At 36.7% G+C, this 23,860-nt stretch overlaps 2 protein-coding genes across 2 annotated transcripts; both read right to left on the bottom strand.

Moving 5' to 3' along the window:
• Positions 1–182: 182 nt before the first annotated feature.
• phf8 (PHD finger protein 8) lies at positions 183–11,599 on the bottom strand. The gene is made up of 22 exons (XM_082144540.1): positions 11,295–11,599; positions 9,964–10,330; positions 9,782–9,867; positions 9,412–9,532; positions 9,010–9,170; positions 8,756–8,897; positions 8,269–8,455; positions 7,942–8,104; positions 7,708–7,795; positions 7,509–7,615; positions 7,305–7,396; positions 6,843–6,932; positions 6,454–6,759; positions 5,348–5,439; positions 5,071–5,237; positions 4,880–4,965; positions 4,678–4,796; positions 4,240–4,556; positions 4,032–4,127; positions 3,845–3,954; positions 2,375–2,756; positions 183–2,291 (listed from the first exon to the last, which is right to left on the bottom strand). Exons 2-22 carry the CDS (start codon positions 10,059–10,061, stop codon positions 2,203–2,205), a joined length of 3,099 nt encoding a protein of 1,032 aa, XP_082000666.1. The 5' UTR covers positions 10,062–10,330; positions 11,295–11,599; the 3' UTR covers positions 183–2,202.
• A 3,326-nt stretch (positions 11,600–14,925) lies between these two features.
• Positions 14,926–21,940, bottom strand: arf3a (ADP-ribosylation factor 3a). The gene is made up of 5 exons (XM_082144940.1): positions 21,897–21,940; positions 20,419–20,585; positions 20,121–20,231; positions 18,691–18,815; positions 14,926–16,775 (listed from the first exon to the last, which is right to left on the bottom strand). Exons 2-5 carry the CDS (start codon positions 20,564–20,566, stop codon positions 16,614–16,616), a joined length of 546 nt encoding a protein of 181 aa, XP_082001066.1. The 5' UTR covers positions 20,567–20,585; positions 21,897–21,940; the 3' UTR covers positions 14,926–16,613.
• Between the last annotated feature and the right edge of the window lie 1,920 nt (positions 21,941–23,860).

The following is a 23,860-nucleotide window of genomic DNA, read 5'->3' as shown; positions in this document are numbered from 1 at the left end:
GAATGTTTACTCCTAACACTACTGTTGCTCTATCAAAATGATATTAGATACAAAATAAACCCTGAGAGGAACTGTATGATCAACATTAATTGTTCAAAATAAACTTCAACATACAAGAAAAGGGTTAAAGGATAACTTAATCCTAAAATCCACACAATTAACTCAAGACGATAAAGAAGATAATAACTTAATTAAACGTGTTTTAATAAAAAACATCTTTAAAAGCCAGTCCTCTTATATTTTGAGATTTTTGAACACTTTCTTTGTTGCGCAGCTTGCTTCACATCATTCCTGTTTTTCACTGTCAATTTCTAGAGATCCTGAATAGCGTCTCAGTAGAAGTTTCAGTAAGAGAGGTTGCTATGTTTGGGACGTTACTGAAGGCACAAATGTTTAGTAAAATATGAGTGTACATTTAGAGATGATGTGAAGTAGTAGTCAAATCAAACAAATGTACAAAAAACTCAAAATATTCCAGAAATATCCTTTTGAATTTCAGAATTATCTGAATACAACATCTAAAATTTTTTAAACAGGATATTCTAACAACTGCCTTCTGTTATTTCATGTTCAATACTAATTTCTACAAACCACTTTAAAACAAGTTTCTAATCACATTCAGATGGCATTGTGACAGTTCGGCAGGGTGAAGATCTGTGACATTTTCAGAAAAAAAATAATACAGTAAAATAATATTTACACTGGCCCATTGATTTATCAATATTTTTGGTGCTGATTATGGACAAAATGGTCAAGGGAGAAGACTAAAAAAGTAATTTTGCCATTACATTAAAATTACAAGAAAATGTTATATTTAACTCTTCTAGAATGGAGTATTTATATATATATAAAAAGCAAAACTAAAGTATATTGACAATACAATTCATGTTATTGATAAGTGGGGGGAAAAATAAACAATAACATTGACATAGCAACAGAATACATTAACTTTATCACATTGCAACTAATAAGCATCAATGAAAAATAACAGCATAATTATTCTATACAAATAAAACTGACTAAACAACTCTTATGCTGTTACCCAAACATGTGAGTATTTTTGTACAAGGTGTGTCAAGAAAGATTCCAATGCAATTTCTTTCTTTCGAGAAAATAATAAAACATCAAATATATACACTGAACCTACAAAAATCCGCCATCAGATCTCAAACTGCTCTAAAATCAATTTCCGTGTTCTTTACAATTACTAAAATGTGTACCCTAGTTAAACTCGGAGCTGTACTATAGATGGAAAGGCCAACAAGACAACCATGGCCAAAAGGTGGCAGGACATTATACTGCCCATGCTGAGTGGAAAACAAACAAACAAAACAAGACAAACTTATATAAAATATATATACACATCTAAAATACATTTGTTGATAAAAATGAGTTAGTAAACTACAGTAAAAACATTATTTAACAAGCAAAGAGACGTTACTACAGGACTTCATCTACAGCAATTACGATGGTGTATCAAATTGCCTTCTATGGTATAAAACAATTTGATATGAACACACACTAAATGAAGCATGTAAACAAACAATATGCATGGCTTTAGGAGGAGATTAGACTGGGACAGATAGCATTGAGAATGGGTGAGCTGATGACTGAAGAATTAGATGATCTCTCCTCCATGGGACAATTCAGACCAAAAAACAATTTGGGGAAATCAAATTTCCAAAGAAACCGTTCAAACATCTTCTGAACAATGTTCTAATCCTTTTTTCCGATGGCCTTAGGCAATTTGATCTAACATCAAGTGCTCCTCAGAATTTAGCTTTTTCTAGAAATAAACAATGTTAAAACTAAAAATTAACTATGAAACAAAGAGGGTTTAGGTGGAGTGTACATGTACGCATTTTTAGAGGTGGAGCACTGAAAATGTTGGGGGGAAAAAATGGCAATTTAGCAATACAGCCATCACTCACTGGTATCCATTAATTGTTTAATGTATCCGTCTGTTTAGCTCTATTTGCTTTTCAAATAGAATTTCTATTCTAAAAAAACATGCTAAATGGATTTCACTTGAATTTTCTCACAGCAAATTACTGTTCTTTTCGCCCAGATGAAGCAAATAAAACCAGTCAAGCAGAACCATAAAACCGTCACATAATTTAACTCCATTATCATTCAGGTCCTCTAATCCTCATTTGTTTTCTCCACCTCTATTGTTCCCTGCAGTCTCTTCTCCATATCAATCTAGAGGAGAAGCTTGCCGTTTCGATGTATTTTCAGAATCTTTCCCAGTCTCTGTTTAGCTGTGGCAAGTCCTTTCTTTGGACGTTTCCCTGTGAGAAAGAAACAGAGATAACATTTCAGTGTAATTCCAAGCACATCACCGTTAAAGGTACTGTGTTGTAATTCTAGATACCTTGACACGCTCCTGCTGATGTTGGAGTTGCCAGACCTCCAGGTGAGGGGGCAGAGGGAGAGTAGCTGCTGCTGTTTTGGGGAGAAAGAGAGTGGCGTCTTGAAGTCAGGAACACGCCAGGGGCCATGGCACCACTTCCTCTTGGACCCCCAGGGCTGAACGGACCTGGTCCTGCTGTGTACTCGTGGTCCAGCAGGCTGGCAGAGTACACCTCCACTCTCCTCTCTTCAACTATGCAGTCCACAGGAGGCTCAGAGGGCAGAGGAGGAGACACGGGTGCAGAGTCCGGCTGACGCTGGAGTTGGGCAGCTGCAGAATGTACTTTCTCTTGAGGGACCTTCTTCTTGGTGTATCTTCTCTTGGTTATGGTTTTCTGCTGTTCCTGATATTAAAGCAACAATAGATTACAATTTCAATCCTTTGCTGTTCTTTCTTTCAAATGCTGTGCACTTTCTATTCAAAGAATCCTGAAAAAAAAAAAAGATCATGGCTTCCACCAAAAAATATTAAGTGGCACAACGGTTTTCAACATTAATGATGATAATTTATTCTTGAGCACCAAATCAGCATATTAGAATTATTTCGGAAGGATCATGTGATATTGAAGACTGGAGTAATGATGCTGAAAATGCTAACAACATGTATAAATAAATATATATTTATTTATATATAAAATTGTATTTTAAAGGAACACTATGTAACCTTTTTTAGGTTTAGGAACCCATTCTGAGGGCGTTTTAACTCCTACGGTGGACGTATTATTTCAAATCTGCCGGCAGTCGTGAGTAATCTCCCCCTCGCATTCGTCACGGTGCCACTGAGTGTAAAAACATGGCTTTCACCATTCGAGCGACTCGCTCGTATGTATTCTAAATGGCAGATTCTACGCTTACGAGAATACTAGATTAGTTGGTAGAAGTAATTACACATTAATGAGCACATATCATTTTGAAAGAACAAAGTGTTCTTAAAAACGTCAATTACACGGTGTAGCTTTAAAAAAATTTTTTTAAACATATTACTGACCCCAAACCTTTAAACAACAGTGTATAATTGCCATGTTTTTTGTAGAAAAATATATCTGATTGTTTCAAATAATCCAATCAAAACACGCTAATCAGAATGTGTAGCTCATGTTGTGAACGCGCTCTTTCCTCAATGTACTAAAACACACAAAACACAGACAGTGAATAACTTAAACTAATAAATCAATCAGGTTTTCAACATTGTTGCTTTTGCTAAATGTGTTTTAATTTATACATTAATATACAATGTTATATAAAAAATATTTTAACAACATTTTTGGTTTAATTTTGCATGTCCTTGTCAACTTACAGTAAAATGAATGACTTGAATGAATACGACTTGACTAAATTTAAAGGATATTTTGAAAAGATAAAATGAACACTTATAAAAGGTACACATCCAACTTAATTGTAGGTTCTAGCATAGTGTGGAACAGAAGCTCACCTGTTGTGCCAGTTTGGCAGCAGCAGCTGCAAGCCCAGTTTCTACAGATGCCACCCTGGCACCCTCTCTTACCGGTCGCTCCTGCTTGGGCAGTGTAGGGGTCACACGGGCTGAAGACGTGTGAAGAAATTATGTTCAGATATGTTTAGAAATAAAATGCTACAAAAATTTCATTTCATGCTGTTACCTTTAGGACTCCAGGGTGTATCATCCCAGTTTCTCTTTCTTTTCATTTTGGACTTGCTTAAGTGGTCCTCCTCGTCAGATTCTAGTGACGGATACACTGTAGAAATGTAGAAATGATCTTTTAAACTGAATCACTCTGGGTCGCAGTATTTCCTCTGCTACGCATTTTAACAACCCTGGTGTAAATATTCAAGAATCTGTGAACTCACCATAATCAGAGTCTTTAAAACAGGTACCCAGGGTCTCCTGTTCATCCAAGCTTTCTTCATCACTGAGGTGCCGTGCTGGACGCTTGATGGGCCGTTTCCCTGGCCTCTGAATGGTGGACTTCTTCTCGTTCTTCTTTACTCCACTTATCCACCCAGCTCTCCCGCCTTTCTCCTTCAAAAGCCCCAGCATCTCACCTCCTCCGGAGATAGAGAGAGGAGAGGAGGAGGAGGAAGAAGATGAGGAAGATGGAGGGTTGGCCATTGAGAGCATGCCCTGGATAGCATCACGGGTGCTGGGGGAGGCTGGTGCTTCCTCACTTGACAACACAAAGAGAATCAGCAGAAGTGAATATAAAAAACAAACATCTTCAGCTTTCACTATGGCATAAAGACTAATAATGGCCAGCATGCAGTATATAAAGTGTGCGTATGAATTACCTCAGTGCAGAATCGAGACCCGCCACCTGTTTGCTTGCCTTGAGCAAGTCTAAAATCCCACCTGCTCCACCTTTCACACCTTGCACTGTGAGCATCTCCTCATCTGTTGTGTAATCCTCCTATTTAACAGCAAGATACAAAACCAGTGACAACCAGACATCTAGAGATGAATCTAAAGCTTGCCTAAAAGAGACTTGCATACCTCAATATCAAAGTCCACTTCTCCTGGCTCACGGATTCTGTGGGGGTCGCTGCATGGTTTGGCCCGAGGTAGCTTCCTTGGTAGACCTTAAAGAGACCATTGAGCCAAGTATTAGTTTGTACCAAGATGCTGATGTTATTAAATTAACCTTATTGGTTAAACATAAAAAATAAATGGGAGAAATCTTTTACCAGCTAATTTCTTCTTGCTTGGTAGAGATGGTCTACGGCGAGGTGGAGGGGTTTCATCAATCTGAAGCTCATCTTCAGAATCAAAGTCGGACAAAGTAGCCATGTGGGGCTGGAACTGTTGAAGTGAACTCCCGGCTCCATTTGCACTGCCAGCACGACCTTTCTTCCTAAAACAGGAAGAAGAGGAGATATTAAATAAGGGTTAAAATAAGGGTGTCACAGCATAACATTAAAAATACTTGTGTGTCAGGGAAATGGGTGAAGATAACTGTTTTACCCTTGTATCTTTCCATTAGTCAGCACGAGCTTGAGCTTGCTCTTGTTGATCTTCTCTTCAAAGTCATCTAGACAGTCATCAGGCAGCTCAAGCTGAAAAGACAAAAAAGTAAAAAAAAATTTTTTTCAGCTTTATTCCCATCCTAAAGATTTACACTGCCAAAAAAATTAATTGTTAATCTGTTTTTAAAAGGAAAAAAAAAATATCTGAACATCCTTTATTTGAACCCAACGTAATACTATATTAGACAGAATATATACAACACAAAGTATTATTATGATTATTAAACTACTGTTCAAAAGTTTGGGATCAGTACTTATGCTCACCAAAGCTGCATTTCCAAATTACAGTAAAAATAATATTATTATATTACTAATTATACAGTTTTCTTTTTAAACATTTTAATATTTTGAATGTCTATTTTTTTTTGTAGTTTATTCCAGCGATGGCAAAGCTATTCCTCCAGTCTTCAGTTTCACATGATCCTTCAGAAACCAATATGATCAATATCAAATTAAAAATCGAATATGCTGATTTATCAATGTTGTGCTGCTTAATATTCTTGTGGAAAATTATCCTTTTTTTCAGGATCTTGATGAATATAGTTTAAAAGAACATGAAATATAATTATTCTTATAGTTCACCCCAAAAATGAAAATTCTGTCATCATTTACTCACCCTCAAGTTGTTCCAAACCTGCATGAATTTTTTCTTTGGCTGAACCCAAAAGAAGATATTTAAAAAAAGGTTGGAAACCAAACAGTTGATGGACACCATTGACTGCCATAGTAATGTTTTCCATACTATGGAAGTCAATGGGGCCCATCAAATGTTTGGTTATCCATATTCTTCATAATATCTTTTGTGAAAAAAATTCATACAGGTTTGGAACAACTTGCGGGTAAGTAAATGATGAAAGAATTTTAATTTTTGGGAGAACTATCCCTTTAACTGTCACTTTTAATCAATTTAATGCATCTTTGCTGAAAAAAAGTATTACTCTTTTTTTTATTTTATTTTTTTATTCTTACTGACCCCAAATGTTTGAAGGGTAATGTAATAAACATTATAATGATTAATAAATATAAATGTTTTAGAAATTCTACCTTGCTCTTTTTGACTTTGCACCCTGGCTGGAACTTCTTGAGCGTGTGTTTAGTATGAATCTCGAGTAGGTCCAGCTCTCCGGCTTCTGTCTTTATCTCTTTGCCTTTTTGGCTCTTTTTCTTTGCTCCTGGAGGACCTATGCCCACTCCTCCAAATCCATCCTTCAGCTTGGGACCTTTCTTTTTACCTGGGTGCTGGCCAAAAGTGAAGGATGTGTTCAATGGAGCTTTGGGGTGAGGAGAGGGAAGACCCTGAGAGCCACCAAAGGGTGCCCCACTCCTGCCGATGTTCTGCTGGAAGATATCCTGCAAAAAGAGACACAAAATTTAGATGCAGGACATAAATCACTACCTTTTTCATTGAAAATCGGGGCCAGAGCTACTCTCACCTCAACCAGCCGTATCTCCTTAGCCAAGTCCTTCACTAGCTGCTGGATTTTTATGGTCTCCGGTATCTCATGTTCATGCTCAGCCAAGGACTGAATATCACAAAAACAACCAACATAAGCTTTGTGTCACATAATTGCAATGAAATGGTTTCCGATGGTATAAAACAATGGTAAAACAAATACTTAAAATTTTACATAAATTTTGTATCCAATTCAGGGCTATTTGAAAGATATGATATTCTTTGTGATATGAGTCTATATATATATTTTTTAGCCTTTTGACAAAATTTAACGTAATCCTAATATTAATAAGTGAGTTTTTACAATAAAAAGAAACAATTTCAGCCAAACACCCAATCGAATTACACTGGAAAATAAGTAAAATACAGTAAAATCTGATTTTCCACTTGCTATTTCACTAAAAGAACACACAAAAAAGATATTTAATATAATTCAACTTACTTCCTTCCGTGTCCAGCTACGGAAAGCATTATTGAGAGCTTTGGCTCCGTGCACCAAATAAGTGGCAGGATGCCGTCGATTCTCTCTCAGACCTTAAGTGGATTGGAAAAACACAAAAATGAAAGTACATGAAAGACTGTTGTTTTAAAAACAAAAATAAGCAGTAAAGAAAACATCCATTTCCTTTATGAGGAGAAGCCTCACCTCTGAAGGTGTCGAGCAGATGCTTGCCAACATACCAGCACACCGTTTCAAAGTTTGGAAACCTGAATAAGTCTGCCGTGCTCAGACGCTTTTCTATCTCATATGCTCTGATGAAAAGAAAGGGAAAATTGACCAATGAAAAAGCCCAAAGCACAACTGCTTAGCGTAAGGACGGAGATGAACAGACACATCATCTCACCGAAGCTGCATGTCAATGTTGAGGCTGTGTAGAAAATTTCCCCCAAATGCCAAACAGTCCACAGGGGTCAGGACAGCATGAATCCACCCTGACAGCAAACAATTAAGGTACAAAGAAAGAATCAACATTATTAATCTAAATGTAGTTTCTCAGTCACAAAGGATATCAAAACAAAAAGTTTCTTTTGAAATTAATCCCAGTGCATCTTACTACTGGCAGAAACAGACATCGTACCTGTTGGGATGAAGAGGGTGTTTCCTTGCTTAACTGAACATTTGTAGCACATGTCTACCTGGTCCCCAAAGAACAGCTCATTCTGATTGGTGGATGAACTCCAGCACTCAAAAAGGGACAGGTTAGCAGCAGTGGGACGAATGAGGTAAAAGATCTTCTCACCCTGACATGTATAAAAACAAATATATAAGACCTCTTTTGTCTGGAAGACAAACCAAGATGCTTTCTATAGTAGTGAAATGCAGTTACTCCTCTCAAATGCATAGAAACATTTCCAGCCGTCTCAACAGATAATGTAACGCACACGATTTAAAGAGAATAACTGACCCGGAGTACGTGGTACCACACAGAGGTTCCTCCAAAGTCAATGTGAAAGTCTGTGTAACTGTCCTTCACTCCCATCAGGCAGTATTTCTGCACATTAGGCCTCTCAAAGACAGACTCCTCAGGCCAGAGATTCTCCACCCATGACAGCTTCCTCACGATCTTTGGTGTCTCCACCAGATTTGACAACCTAAGAACAGACACAAAAAACTGTTAGACAGTTTGCACAGATAAATCCGCTTGGAAAAGTTGCCTTTAAATTCTTTAATTTAACTCTTTAAATTCAACCCCTTTGAAGACGTAGCTGAAACAGCAACAAATATTTTTCTTTTGTTGTCGTTTCACAGGAAGAAAAGTAAAAAATTACAAGGTAAAAAAAAAATAAAAAAATGCAGTAATGATTCATTTATGCATTTAGAAAACTGACTTCAATGCACCGCTGCTACAGCCGTACACATTCAGATTAAATTAGCACATCCCAAAAAAGCACCTGGTGTCTGAGAACTCTAAGCTGATCACATTCAGCACTCGGTCTCTGTTTGGGCTGTTATAGTACTCCACAAACTCTCCCAGTTTCATCTTCAGGTCTGCTTGGCGGATGACATCAATCACGTCAATTTCCTTGTCAGCTCCTATGACACAATTGTAAGACATTAAATTCCTATCTTAACATGACTTTTTCACAAACATACGACTGTAAACGTAGCACAGAATGGCACTGCAGATGTGATTAGAGTTATTTACCAATATAATGCTCTACATCCGATACGGAGAAGGACGACGGGGGCAGATTCATGCCCAGGCCATCTTTCCTGAGGACCAGGACCGGGACGCTGAAAGAGCGCTCCTCTAGAAACTCAACAGTGAGTTGGGCCCCGGTTGGTTTCAGCAGGACTTCATCAGCACTTAAATACAAACATTTAAAAATATCAGCATACTCATCACTGTGCATTTTCGATTTAAAAAAAAAAAAATCCAATAACACTAGAGACTGCAAACCCAAGCTGAGTGGTATGAATCATCGCTTTAAGTCTGATCAGAGCTAAATTAATCTTGGTTAAGAAAGCAGAGTCACCTAGTGGCCTAATTTTGACCTTGCAATAAGCATCCTGTAACTCAGTAAGAGATAACATGAATAAACCATACCTGGGAAAAGTGCGGCTGCGTAGCTCCCTGACAAACTGAGCACTGCCCGTCTTCACAGGTCGTCCTGATTCTCTCCCCACACTAGTCTCAGCATGCTTAGGAGCCCCCCGTCGTTTGCGCACTTTAACAGAAGAAGATATCATAGTTACCTATCATGCAAGCTTATAGGTTTGCTATCCCATTCTGAGCTTCTTGGTTTAATATTGCATTTTGTTTGTGTTCCACAATGAGGGTATAAATGGCTCTGCTGTCTATTTTTATTACTTGCTGAGCTTGATTAATTATCACAACAAAGTTAAGTCAACAAAATACCAATTCTATCAGGACCACTATCGTCAAATACAAATTTTACGACGTATGCCACACTTACTGACAGAGGGTCCATGTGACACCTGACAGTTAGGACAGTGATACAGATCAATTTCTGCCGCTTTGTCCTCTTCCACTCCAACACAACTACAGAAGATCAAATAGTAAATACAATACAAATCATTTAAATCAGAAAAAAAGGTCACTTAGTTTTAAATTGTAATTTACAAAAGGCAACCTCACCTGCCATGAAACCAGTCCTGACAAACATCACACTCAATCATGAATCGGGTGACATCATAAGGGAGACGACACAGGCAGTAAACGGGAACAGATGCCATTCTAAAGTCCCTGGCCAAATGTCAATATAAAAAAGTCTTAAATAATATGGTATTGCTTCTGTTTTGGCACCACAGTTCACTTAGTTGCCTCTGTGGAGAGTCAACTTCACTTCAGAGCGGTTCCCAAATCAGCTTGCAGTGCTGTAAAGTGTTGTATATGAAGTATGCTGGCAGTGACAACAGCTCTCAGTCAATCGTAGATTAGAAAGCTTCACTACTACGACCACTGCAGTCGAACTGGGCGCTAGGTGCATACCATGGTCCGGCGCCTGTTGAGAGAGCAAAGTAGAATTTGCTGAGAAAAAATAAGAAATATCATTCTTGTACCCAAACTACAGAAAAAAATAAGTGCACTTTACATTAAATAGTCAAATCTGGCAAAATTGTTTCAGTCAGAGGTTAACCAATTCATCTGCTTGGCTAAAATATTACATAAATGCACTAGCTGCCTTTATTATGGTTAACAGACTCAAAATAAGCAAGTTCCTATTCATTCTCAAACAAGCCTCTATACAATGAAGGCAAACAGAGCAAACTACATACTGTATGATCAAATTGTGTAGAATTGTAAATATTATCCCTAAAACACCGGGACCTAGACTATCAGGTCCTGTTGTTCATTTTACAGAGAGTTACAGATAGAAAGGTATTTGGGATTTGAGTTTTAATACTTTAATGCACATTATACATTTTATGCATTATAGTGGTAAAAACTACACATTTATGAAAGCGACACTTAAAATTAATGAATAATCAAATAAATGGCAAAGTAATAATATGCACTAAATATTCATCTTTGTATTACTTGTTAAATCGTATAGTTTAAAGCTGCAGAGATAAAGCTGACTTCCACTGGGACGATGCGAACGATAAGTATAAAAGCTATAATTTGCAATGCATACTTATTTGAATTTTATCCCCTAGATTTGTAAATAAAAAAAATAAAAAAATGTTTTTGGAAGTGTTTAGAAACGCGGTCTGTGATAGCAGAAAACAGTTTGTTGAAACATAAGAGCTGGTAACGTTAGCTAGCTTAGCTGCTAATATTTTAGCATGCTCGTCAACGTCTAACTACATGAATCTTTGTGTTTACAATACAACAGCGATGCGTTACTGAGCAAACTCACTAATCTAACCTCAAATGTAGCCAAAATATGAAATATGGAGTTGAGATTATACGACCCATAGCAAGACAAAAGGACTTGTTGCAGCGCGCGCAGTACCGGGTCTTACCGGGTGTGAAATGCCGCGAGTGTCCCGAGGGCCGAGCGCACCATGCCGGACGAATTTTTTGGAAAATCCGAGGACTGCGCGGCCTGCTTTACAAACAACAAGATGTTTTCAAAAACCGTACAGTTCTTCCGTTCTTACGTATTCAACAGAGGAGAGTGAGTAAACAAATCTGGAAAGATCTCGAAAGAATACAGTCCACAACCGAGAAGCAAAGATTTTATGAAATTCATAACGCAGCGATTTCCCTTGCTATAAATCCATCCCAATCCGCCCGTGCAGCGACCACTGTCTGCGGGAGAGGGAACAATAAAGTTGCTTCGTATTGTCGGTCTTGCTTCGGACGGCAGAGACTTCAGATGAGCCCCCAAAAATGGGGGGAAAATCTATTTAATTATCACTTTATTTTTTTATTTATTTGGTTGGTTCTTGTAGAGTCAGTAACGTTAGCCTAAGTATACAACCATGAATAGCTCAAGGTTTGCTCAAAGTAACTATTGTTTCCAAAAATAGAAATCGTGTTTATTATGAAAAATAACAGCTTAAAACAATATAGAAACAACTACAAATTTATTTGTTTTTAATCCGTTAATTCATTCATTATAACCATGCATAGCTCATCACCATGGTTAGCTCAAAGTAACCGTGTTAAAAACAAAACACTGTTCATTATGAAAAATAAAAACCAAAAAAAAAATATATATATAGGCTACAAAAAACTACAAATTTCTAGTTTGTTTGTTTATATAGCCTTCACAAATGTAGAAACTATACATCTGCTAGGGATTTTTTAAATCACGAATCTAAAATGTTTCTACCAAAAATTGTATCATAGTTTAAGTTTTATTACTGTTTGTTTACATAGTGTGCAGTAGCCTACTATAGTGCTACAGTGGGTAAAACCAAGGTAACTTTTCTTAAGGGCTGTTATATCATGTCTGAAGCAAACAGCAGTAGTTATTATGTGGAAGATTTTAAGCAAAATACTGTATATTCTTTCCAAAATGTAGACCAATCCATAAATGAAAATAAGTAAATATCCAGAACCAATTGAGTGACGTCACACTAGAGTCTGTTGTCCAGCAGATGGAGACATCGGATAAGTGTTGAAGGATGTAGCTAAAACATCTTCGCCAGTTTGAGATGAATTTGTCGTTATAATGGTTGCTTGGAGCGACTACAGAGAAGGATTTAAACTCACAGTAATGATTACCTACTGTACACCCCTATGTCTATAAACCACTTACATTTCCACCGCATTTTGAACCATTTCATTGGACTTTTTAATTACGAATATCTATCTATCTATCTATCTATCTATCTATCTATCTATCTATCTATCTATCTATCTATCTATCTATCTATCTATCTATCTATCTATCTATCTATCTATCTATCTATCCTTCCATCCGTTATTTTACTTTGAGTGTTTTTCTACTTATTTTAGCCTACATTTTGTTTGTTACAGTTTGAATAAGCAAACTATTACTAATACTACTTTTAATAAATAATAATAATAATTATTGGCTATTATTAATTATTGTTATTTAATTTTTTTACTGTTTGATGGAGAAAGTAGCCAAGTATTCAAGATTAGGGGGAACAAAAATAAAAGTCTTTAAAAATCTGTCATTGAAAAGCCATATTAATAAAGCACTTTATTATTGTGTTCACATGCGTGTGTATTTGCTCTTGTTAATGCTTGCCAGTTGCCACTCCATGTACTAATTTCACCTGTTTCAGGACCTGCCCAAAGTGAAACAACTCTCATTATGGCTTTGACTCACTTTGACTGAATACTCCCCCCACACTCAACAGCTCCCTAAATAATCATCCGTACGCCATCCAGCTCCTGATTTCTCCAGTCCTGCCTCTCAGCCTCATTGCTGGTGGCCATGGCCTGGATGAGGAGTGGGCTGGCCTGGCTTCAGTGGTCGCAGCTCCCATCACAGATTGATGAATTGATTGCAGCATTGCTGCCAGTGAGTCTGTGCCCTGGGCGAGGGCGCCCCGGTTACGGGAGGGAATCCCAGCTATGGCACCCGCCATGGTGCCGCTATTATGAGCGGCCTGCAGGGGACCATTGGGGCTGGCAACCCAGGGAGCAGCCCTGACCCACATACTGCTGTCACGCCCCTGGAGACACACACTGTGAGGGCAGGCGGGGAGGTGTGTGGGATTTGCCACAGAATAAGGGGGTGAGGTACTGGGCATCTTGCTAAACAAACAGACTTCCCTTCTTATTATTTCTAGGCTTTTCTGAGCCATAAGTGTTCACACAGAGCAGATGAAGCACTGTCAATACGCTCTATGAAATTTCCACAAACCCAAAACCGCACAGAGATAAGATTTATCACATATGTGGTGTCAGATAAAGTTATCAGAATGCAGAAACAAATTTTATAATTGTATACTAAACCACTGAATCATGACTGAAGAGACTGTGTGTGTAAACTGAATTCTGGAAGAAGAACAAAAAAAGATCTTAGAATGGAAGCAATTATAGTGGATGAACTTCGTCAGCCATGTGGGTTCAAGACTTTGAGTGGTTTTGTTGTATTATTTAATACCTTTTTTCTCATAGGCTATAATTTGTACTCAGGCACCTGTCATATTAACTCTTAAACACTTCTGACTTTAATTTTAATTAAATGGGATCAGTGTTGTTGTTAACTAAAACTAAAAAATAAGTTCAAATAAAAAAATTACTTATAATTTATAATAAAGTAAAATACATAAAAAAGAAAAAACTAATACAAATGACAAAAGCACATAAAAATTAAAATGATAACTAAAAATATGAAAATAAAAACTAATTCAAAACATGAATAAATACTATAATAGTATATAGACAATACTAAAATAATATTGAATGGGATTGCGGGCTGTGTTGAGATTATAGTGAAAAATTCACAAATTGCTGTATGCTGTATTGGTCCACCATATTTTCCACCATATTTTAAAATGATTCATTTTGGAGAGTAATAACTGGAAAACACTTTTGTACTATTTTCACAGGTGTACATTTTCAAAACACTTTGTACAAAAATCCAAGCAGATCCACAATCCACAATTGTAACACAGCTAGTCATTCTTTCAAAACTTATTTTCAAAAATACATTACCTAACTTAGGTAACTGAATCCATATTGTTTGTAATAGTATCTATCTAGTGTGTTATCAAAAGGCGCACAGCCATGAGGTTTTGTGCTAGAACAGTTTGATGCCAATACAGTAAATGTTCTCACGGTATCATTTGACTGAATCTGTATTGACCTTTTCAGAGGAAGGGTGAGTTACAGTAATGTGGCCATCTTTACCATGGTAATCTGTTTACAGTATCACATGGCATACTGTAATGTAAAATGCTGTATTTGATGCAATTTGTGTCCCTTCTTCTGATGTATCAATCTAATGCTATACAGTCCACAAACTGCAAATCTCTCTCTCTCATGCGCACGCACACACACACACACACACACACACACGTTGTGTTTTCATGTTTTATGGGGACTTTCCATAGACATAATGATTTGTATACTGAACAAACTATAGGTGTACCAAATGATACATTAACCATTAACTTAATTTAGATAATATAATAGTAATAGACAAATATAAAACTGAACGAGAAGAGATGCAAATCAAAAGTCTGATAGTAAGAGGTTTATGAAAGGCAGTTACTGTGAATGAAACATTTATATATAAACATTTATTTTGTGTAATGAAAAGGATACTTTGAGATTTTGTGTATTGAACTAACACAACTGAAATTATGCTGAAATGTTTGGGGAAAAAACTACACTTTTGATGATCTGTGGTGATATTAGTACCAAGAGCTTTGGACCGATTGCTTGTGAACATTGTGCCAAAGCAATAAAAAAAAACTGTTTGTTTTTATTTATTATTTATATTTTATTTCAGCTTTATATGAGATTTGTAATAGCTTTAGTTAACAATAGTAACACTGGTTGAGGAGCTAGATGCATATATGGATAAATGTAAGTATGGATGACTGAAAATGATTTTGTGTGCAGATGCAAAATTGGGAAAACTATTTAAGTTGATTTAGAATTTGATTTGAATGCTTGCAGAATGAACCGTATCTCAATGCAATGAACATTAAAAAAAAATGTATAGACACTGGACACATTTTACAAGAAATAATAGATATTCACATTCAATTATCTAAATGCATACTTTATTAAGCGTGCAATATATAAACACACTTAGTCATTCATGAGCGTACACACACAACCATATTTGAGTCTATTAGTACCTGTGACTATACTGTATAGTCACTCTGACACTCTTTTCAGCATTTGTGTGAAGTTACCAAATGCTTTTAAATCAGCTTCACCAGTCACATAGCTAGAGATTTACCCTTGTTCTTCTCCTCAGATTTGCCCATGCAACACTAGCAAAAAGTCACTAACATAAATGCAACACAAGTGATGACGCGTTCAATGAGCATGTCTACACGTACACGGCACCGTCGGCACGACACAGACGAACACGTAATAGCAGCGGATATAGTCGGTGAAACATGCATTTAGCTACACAACAGAACAGAAAGAAACAGCTACACAAAAGAAATAATTCTTGTACATTGTGCAATTAAATACGCATGCCGAAAGAAGAGATCCACAGTCCTGTATCTATTTACAAACCAAAGCTTGCTCAGCAACCTGTGCAGAGACACCCGTTATTGTGTGGAGACATACAATAAGAGCATCATCACCCCTGTGTAACACTGACAGTCATGAAGTCTGGCTGATATACTAATAATAAATCACAATGCATTTCTATTTCATTTTCAGTAGCAAAACAACAACACTATAGCAAAAATCACAACATGTTTCTCAACTGTTTTCAGAGTATTATTTCACTTGATTTTATTTAAATATTTCAGGAAACTGAATCAACAGGTTTCTCATCTATCAGTGCAGTTAATATAGTTTAAATGACCTGCATTTAAGCGACACCTCCATATTCCATAGAAGTATATAAGTAAAAGCTTTTCATTCACTCCCTGTCTTTTATACATTTACAGTGTACAGACACAAGAAACGGAGATGTTTAAATCACATAAGAATAGTAAAACATCTTCACTTGTAAGAATGAATATGAATCATGGGGTGCTAGTGCTACCCCAATCATCTCACGGATCTGTTAGGTGGGACGTAGCGAGGGGTTACACTGTCTGAGATGACCCGACTCCCGATGGTCATAACTTGTAAACAGAATGAAAGAATCTTTGAAACCACTGGTGCTCGCTGATGAGCTGCCACTTCCCACTGGTTCCACTTGGATCCAGCCTGCCTCATTTCTTGTTCTTGAGCTGGTTGGCCAGCCAGTCCAGACCCTCATATAGGCCGTCTCCGCTGGTGGCACAAGTGGCCTGGATGTACCAGTTACGATGGCGCAGGGAGTGGAGACCCAGCTTATCTGTGATTTCTGCAGCATTCATTGCATTTGGCAGATCCTGTAGAGTGAGAAAGAAACATACACAACTACACATCTTACTATGTATACAGCCTACATAGATAGTTTAGTTGCGACATGTGGACTATAAGGAACAATATGGTGGACATTAAAGTAGAAATGAAATGGAGAAAGCGACTGATTTTTTCTTCCGCATGGTGACAAGTGTAATGGTCTGGACTATCAGAAAAAGAAAAAATGTGAGGTGGAAACTTGGTTCTATCCACCGGTTGTTGATTGGATTTCGGCCGTTGCACTCAAAAATGATTGTGAGCTTACAGTGGATTGTAAGAAATGGGCGGGGTTTAAGCGGACTAAATGTTTGGAGAAGTCCGGGATATGTCACCACAGAGAAGTCATTTTCATCCGAAAATCTAGTTATGACATTTTGATTAAACATTACAAGAAAATGAAAAATGAAACATATAAATGGAAGGATGAATCATTCACAATAAAATCTATAACATGCATTTACAAAATAGATAAGGTTAATTTCATACCGACTTCTATACTATAATTCTATACTGGTTTGTCTAAATATAAATATAAATTATAACGAATCACAAAGGAACTAGGACTGCACTGCTATTAAAATTCTGGCCAACATGGTTGATAATTATTTTCATATTATGGTGGAAATAAAAAATTCTATATTATTTTGTCTAAATAAATTATACATTTAAAATTATAAAATAAAAAAATAAACATTTATAATTTAAAATAATTACATATAAAATACAGAAAATTAAATGAAACTAACTTCAGTTTTAAACACATTGATTTGAGGCATCACAACATTATAATGTGCAGTCTGAAAATGGATATAATTTTTTTTTAGTTTAGCTAAAGATACCATTTAACTGTTATTAACAATATTAGTGTTTTTAAGTATTAGCATTATGTGAGTATTAGGTGATTAGGATTAAGCTAGTCCCAGACTAAACTGCATGTTAACTGAAAGCAACTTGCACTGACATATCCTAAATAAAATATGTCAGTGCCATCGTTTTGTCTCAAGATGCACACCAGTAATGCACACTTATAAAAGCTACATAAATGTCCTAATTTAACTAAGGCCTAATCCTATCTTAATATAAGCCCTGTCTGTAAAACCAGGCCTAAGTGTAACAATAGAGGAAATGAGCATGCATATATATTTTGTACTGATATATATTGTGCATCCCGTAAAGGAACCTTCATAATAGCTCTCAAATAATGTAATATCAGTATATAACATTAGTTATATAACAAGTAAGCATATAGGAAAACAGCTTTAAGTTCCTCAGCATCCATATCAAAGAGGATTTCCCATAGTTCCTCAACTCATTTTCCTGGATGTGTCTATAATTCCTGCACACACCGAAAAGCCTAAATTTCTCTAGAGATCTTTTACAGAATCAGTGCTACTGTGGGAGCTATGGGAGCATCATGTCCTACTGCATCACACTCTGATACACCAGCTGCACATCATCAGATCAAAGAGACCTTCAAAACTGCTCAACACATCAGCGGTAGACCTCAACAACCACTACCGGCAATGAGCTCTGCAAATCATCAGAGAGCTCATCCAGTCCAAAAATAGTCTGTTTTCACCTCTGCCATCTGGAAGATGCAGGCAAACACACACAGGCACGCTGAGGAACAAGACTGAGGAACATTTTCTGTCTTACAAATGTTGATCACTGACGTTTTCTACAATAATCCCTTCTAACTACCAGTCCACTAATGAACTACAACCACATCAGGGACATCACCAAATAATTCAATGGGTTTCCACTGTCAACAACATAGGTTATAGAAACTGATGCACTTAGGGGTGCTTTGAAAGTTATATTGGTAGATGGCAAACACAATGCTAACATCAATAAATTGTCTCTGATTTGAAGACCACAGCAGAAGCATAAGGAAGCTCTTGCCTGCTTGTTGGCAAAGATGAGAAGTACAGCGTCTCTCAGTTCATCCTCAGCCAGCATCCTCATCAGCTCTTCTCTGGCTTCATTCACTCGCTCGCGGTCATTGCTATCCACCACGAAGATCAGACCTTCAAAATACATGGGAAATTATGTGAAATGTGGTTTTGGAGAGGTAGTAATTAATAACAGGGCAGGGGACAATGAAGACCCTTGTGGGCCCCAATATGAGATCTTAATACTAATATAAATGCAAAATTTATTCAGACAAGGTATTTCCTTCCTCTATTGATGTATGTAAAATTTTTGCAAATCAAATGAATACTTTTATTCAGCAGGGATCCGTTAAATTGATCAAAAGTGACAGTTAAAGGAATAGTTCACCTAAAAATGAAAATTCTCACCCTCAAGCCATCTTAGGTATATATGACTTTTTACTTTCAGCCGAACACAATCGGAGTTATGTTAAATAATATCCTGGTTCTTCCCAGCTTTGTAATGGCATTGAATAGTGCCCGAATTTTTGAAGCTCCAAAAAGCACATCCATCCATAACAAAACTCCAGTGGGTTAATACACACCTTCTGGAGTGAAGGTTTTCCCTGGGGATGGACTGGGGATGCACTGCTATTGAGATTTGATACAGCCAATAATTATTTTCACGTTACGGTGGATATTTAAGTAGAGATGAAATGGAGGTAGCAACTGTTTATAATGTTACAAATGATTTCTATTTCTAATAAATGCTGTTCTTTAGAAAGTTCTATTCATCAAAGAATCATGAAAAAAATGTATCACAGTTCCAACAGAAATATTAAGCAGTATATTAACTGTTTTCAACATTGATAATAATAAGAAATGTTTCTTGAGCAAATCAGAGTATTAGAATGATATCTGATGGATCATTTTACAGTATATTTGATCAAATAAATGCAGCCTTGGTGAGTATTAAAAAAAATTATTGTCTTACTGACTGTACACTTTTAGTTTAGGCTTTAGTTTATGTCACATCCATGATTCATGATTTGCAAGGTGTATTGGCTGTTTATTTAAAATAATTTGTGTTTAGTGTGTGTGTGTGTGTGAGTTGGTAATCATCACGTTGTGGGGACAAAATGTCCCCACAAGGATGGCAATATCCGAAATCCTTGTTCGTGTGGGGACATTTTTTGGTCCCCATGAGGAAAACGTCTTATAAATCAAAAAAGTGATGTTTTTTCGAAAATGTGAAATTGCAGAAAGTTTTCTGTGATGGGTAGGTTTAGGGGTAGGGTTAGTGTAAGGGAATAGAATATACAGTTTGTACACTATAAAAATCATTATGTCTATGGAAAGTCCCCATAAAAAATGAAAACACTACATGTGTGTGTGTGTGTGTGTGTGTGTGTGTGTGTGTGTGTGTGTGTGTGTGTGTGTGTGTACGAGTCCTCTTCTCACCTTGTGTGTTCTGGAAGTAGTGACGCCACAGAGGTCGGATTTTGTCCTGGCCACCAACATCCCACACTGTAAAACTGATATTTTTGTACTCGACAGTCTCTACGTTAAAACCTAGTAACAAAACAGCACAATGGGAAACAAATTACAAGCTGGCAAGATTCGTAAAACATGACTTCCTTCTTTACGAGTAGAGTAGACATTGTCTATAACTTCACATAGACTTTGTCTCTGTGTAAGAGGAAAATAATACAATAATAATTAAGCGATTAAACATTTTAAGTCTGAAAATGTGCTTTACCAATAGTAGGAATGGTAGTCACTATCTCTCCCAGCTTCAGTTTGTACAGGATTGTGGTCTTCCCAGCTGCATCCAGCCCAACCATCAAAATCCGCATCTCCTTTTTCCCAATGAGGCTCTTCAAAAGGTTGCCAAAAATGTTCCCCATCGTAGCTGGATAGCCTTTACTTATATAAAAAGACAAAATCTTGAATCAGTTTTCTTAAATGACAACTGTCTTACCTGTCTGACCCTTACAAATATCACAATGTTCCTCTTATAGACTCTTCTAGAAACCCCTCTGCAATTTATGATCTTTAACTATGGCAGGACAAACCATAAAATAACATATTTCTTTCACAGAGAGCACCACATATCAGGAGAGCAAATTTCGACAATTTTCATTTCTACATGTTTTAGAGTGCATAGCAGTACAGATGAAAATATGGCATGACGTGAAGGCCAAGTATGGTAACTCATGCTCGGAATTTGCACACTTTACTAATAAGGCTTACTTTGTATTTGGAAAAATATAGCTGTTACTAGAGCCTGCAACCAAATGTAATCCTTAAAAAAACAGAACCAGAGCACATGTATATCAGAGATGTCATGTTAATGTAAGATCATCTTGAACTAGCCTTGCAGTGAGAGCACTAATCTGCAAATTCATCTCAAATGACTCATAACTGTCATCATGCACTGATTAAATAAATGTGTATGGAACACGGAGTCTTAGACAATAGACTACACCTAAAAAAAAACTCAGTCAGTACAATAAAAATACAAAACTATGTTCCTAGTCCAGTCCGGCATCATCGGTTTTTAAAATATCCAATTTGAAACACCTATATTAGAAAAACTTACATAGTATTACTTTATTTCAGGTGCTGCAAGACAGATTGAGACGCACCATGGACCTTACTGTGTTTGTAAGGAAGAGAGGTTTCTCATCCTTCATAAAATGGTGATGACATCCACATCATGAGTGAGTATTTAAATGCCAGAAAATCTGAGACTGTTGATTTGTATCACAATTTAAATCCAACAGAACTACTGAAGCCCAGATCAGTTCACATTCAGGTTTCAGATATGGTTTTAAAGCAATGGACACAAATGGACACAATTATTTAAAATCAGAAAAACCTTGATATGAGAATTGATTTATAACGTCAGCCTACACATATGTGGGCTGCTGATGAATAGGCTATGCAAAAGATGCTCAAATTCCATTGTATATTTTACAAAACAGAAATGCCTTCATATGGTAAACCGGCGCAAGTCATATGAGGCAATGATACTGTTTAAACATCTTTTATTTTTGTCACGACGCAAATAGCCTACTATAGCAGCAAAAGCCGGCCTGCGTATTGACAAATCATAAATTACTCAGGTATTTAATGTAAATTATATGTAACATATACCATTTCGCCAGCAATCTCTACCGTAATTTAGACGAAATTATAGCCTATTCTTTCACGTTTTCCAGCATCCCTACTCACCTCGGAGACGGACACCGGATAATTTCACGCAAGTCACTCCAGTCTCGCGATACCAGCGAAATGAGCAAGAGTGTGTTAGATGATATCTCGCGATATCTTTGAGGCGCATCCTGGTATGTGCATTCAAAATGTCAATGAATGTAACTCATGCAGGCAGTGTTGTATATGAACGAGGATGTAAGATCTCTACAAATGAACAGAGGAAAATTAATAAGTATTTACCTATAAGTATAGAAAATTACCCAAACTTTTTTTTTTTATATAGCCTATATAATTTGCTGATATAGCCAACAATGCTTGTAACAAAATATGAGCACATGAGTTCACTAACATGTTCAGTGACGTGTTTTCTTAAACTGAAAAATTCCTTTTTTTCATATTTATGAAATATCACTACAAATATTTCATAAATATATACCGGTAAAGAGGACACGGTTGTGAAACTTTATAAATAAAAAGAGGTGCAAGTATATTTCTTGTTAAATCAGGAAATAGTACTATTGTTCCAATGGAAGATGGAATTTTTTTTTGTCAAGTTTAATAATATATATCTCAAGCATCGAGTTGGTTTAAGGACAGGTGGTTTTAGTAAATTAATGTAAATGGTATAAGTTTGATACAAAAAAACTATAATAAATCAAATTAAATTGTGCATGCGAGTAAAGAACATTCTGATGATCTCTAAATAATTTTAAAGTAGAAATGTTGTTTATCCGGTTAAGTTGGCAGGTAAAGTTGTATTGTTTCATGTCTCAAAAAATAATAATCTGTGAGCAACATTTTGATAATGTTTCCTCCAGAAATGTGTATTATGTGATAATTTACAACTGAAGGATCTGTTGCTGCAAATGTTTGGAAGCACATTTCCATATTGTGATTAATTATTCAGCTATGACTGAACCTAATGAATAAGTAACCTACTAGATGCTGCCAAATTACAGAACTTGGCAGTAACTGATTTCCTCAGGCTGCCAACTCAGTAGTTACTTACTTAGATACTGCATGCCAGATTATCAGTATGGCAAAATATCACTCTTTATAGAGTAAAGATCATATAATACTACAAGAAATACTCACAGCTTCATGACATACTTAAAATCTTAATGGGTCTAATTATTACAGGACTTGTCACTGCGTTGTGCTTCTTGTACATTAATAAATTTGTTTAAACTGCCTGCTCATCTAGATTTTTTTAACAGTAATTGTGCTCACAGTGCCTGCCCAGACCTAGTCCAGATGAAAAGGAAACTTGGTCCACCGTGTGTCAGTGGGTTTATGATCGATGTGTTTATCAATTCAGTGGTTAGGAAAAGAGAGAGGGAGTGGAGCAGATGCTTGCAGCTGCACACCAGATTATAGGGTGGAGTGCTGTATGGGGGGGGAGTGCTGTGTTTGTGTGCACTGGGAGTTTTGGGGGTTATGGGGTGGGCAGAAGAGGCTACAGTGGGTAGGGGTGGGAGCAGGAAAGCTGGGCTGGGGGGGTGGTGGTGGGGGGGAGTTATAATTTAAAGGAGCCTCTCCTCTGAAGTGTTTGCCAAAGTGCACCCCAGCAAACACAATCATAAGTCGGGTTGGTTAGGCTTGCAGAACTAATGAGGGCTTGCACATTTAGGCAATGGCTTTGATGTTCTGGGTAACTGGCTCCTTGTTTTTTCTTTCCCTTTCTCTCTCTATCCCACATCAAAAATGGAAGGGGTAGCTGGACAAGGAGCCCAGAAGCAGATGTTTCCAGCTGTTTTTCCCTTTTCCTTCTCTTTTGATGTACCTAAGTATATATTCATATATTTCCATTTCCGCTACCAATATCTCATGTTTTATTTCAATTGCACATATCTATCTATCTATCTATCTATCTATCTATCTATCTATCTATCTATCTATCTATCTATCTATCTATCTATCTATCTATCTATCTATCTATCTATCTATCTATCTATCTGTCTGTCTGTCTGTCTATTTATACA

Source organism: Leuciscus leuciscus (assembly GCF_965113295.1).
Source record: "Leuciscus leuciscus genome assembly, chromosome: 18".
NCBI classification, from domain to species: domain Eukaryota; kingdom Metazoa; phylum Chordata; class Actinopteri; order Cypriniformes; family Leuciscidae; genus Leuciscus; species Leuciscus leuciscus.
This window is presented reverse-complemented; position numbering and strand designations above follow the sequence as displayed.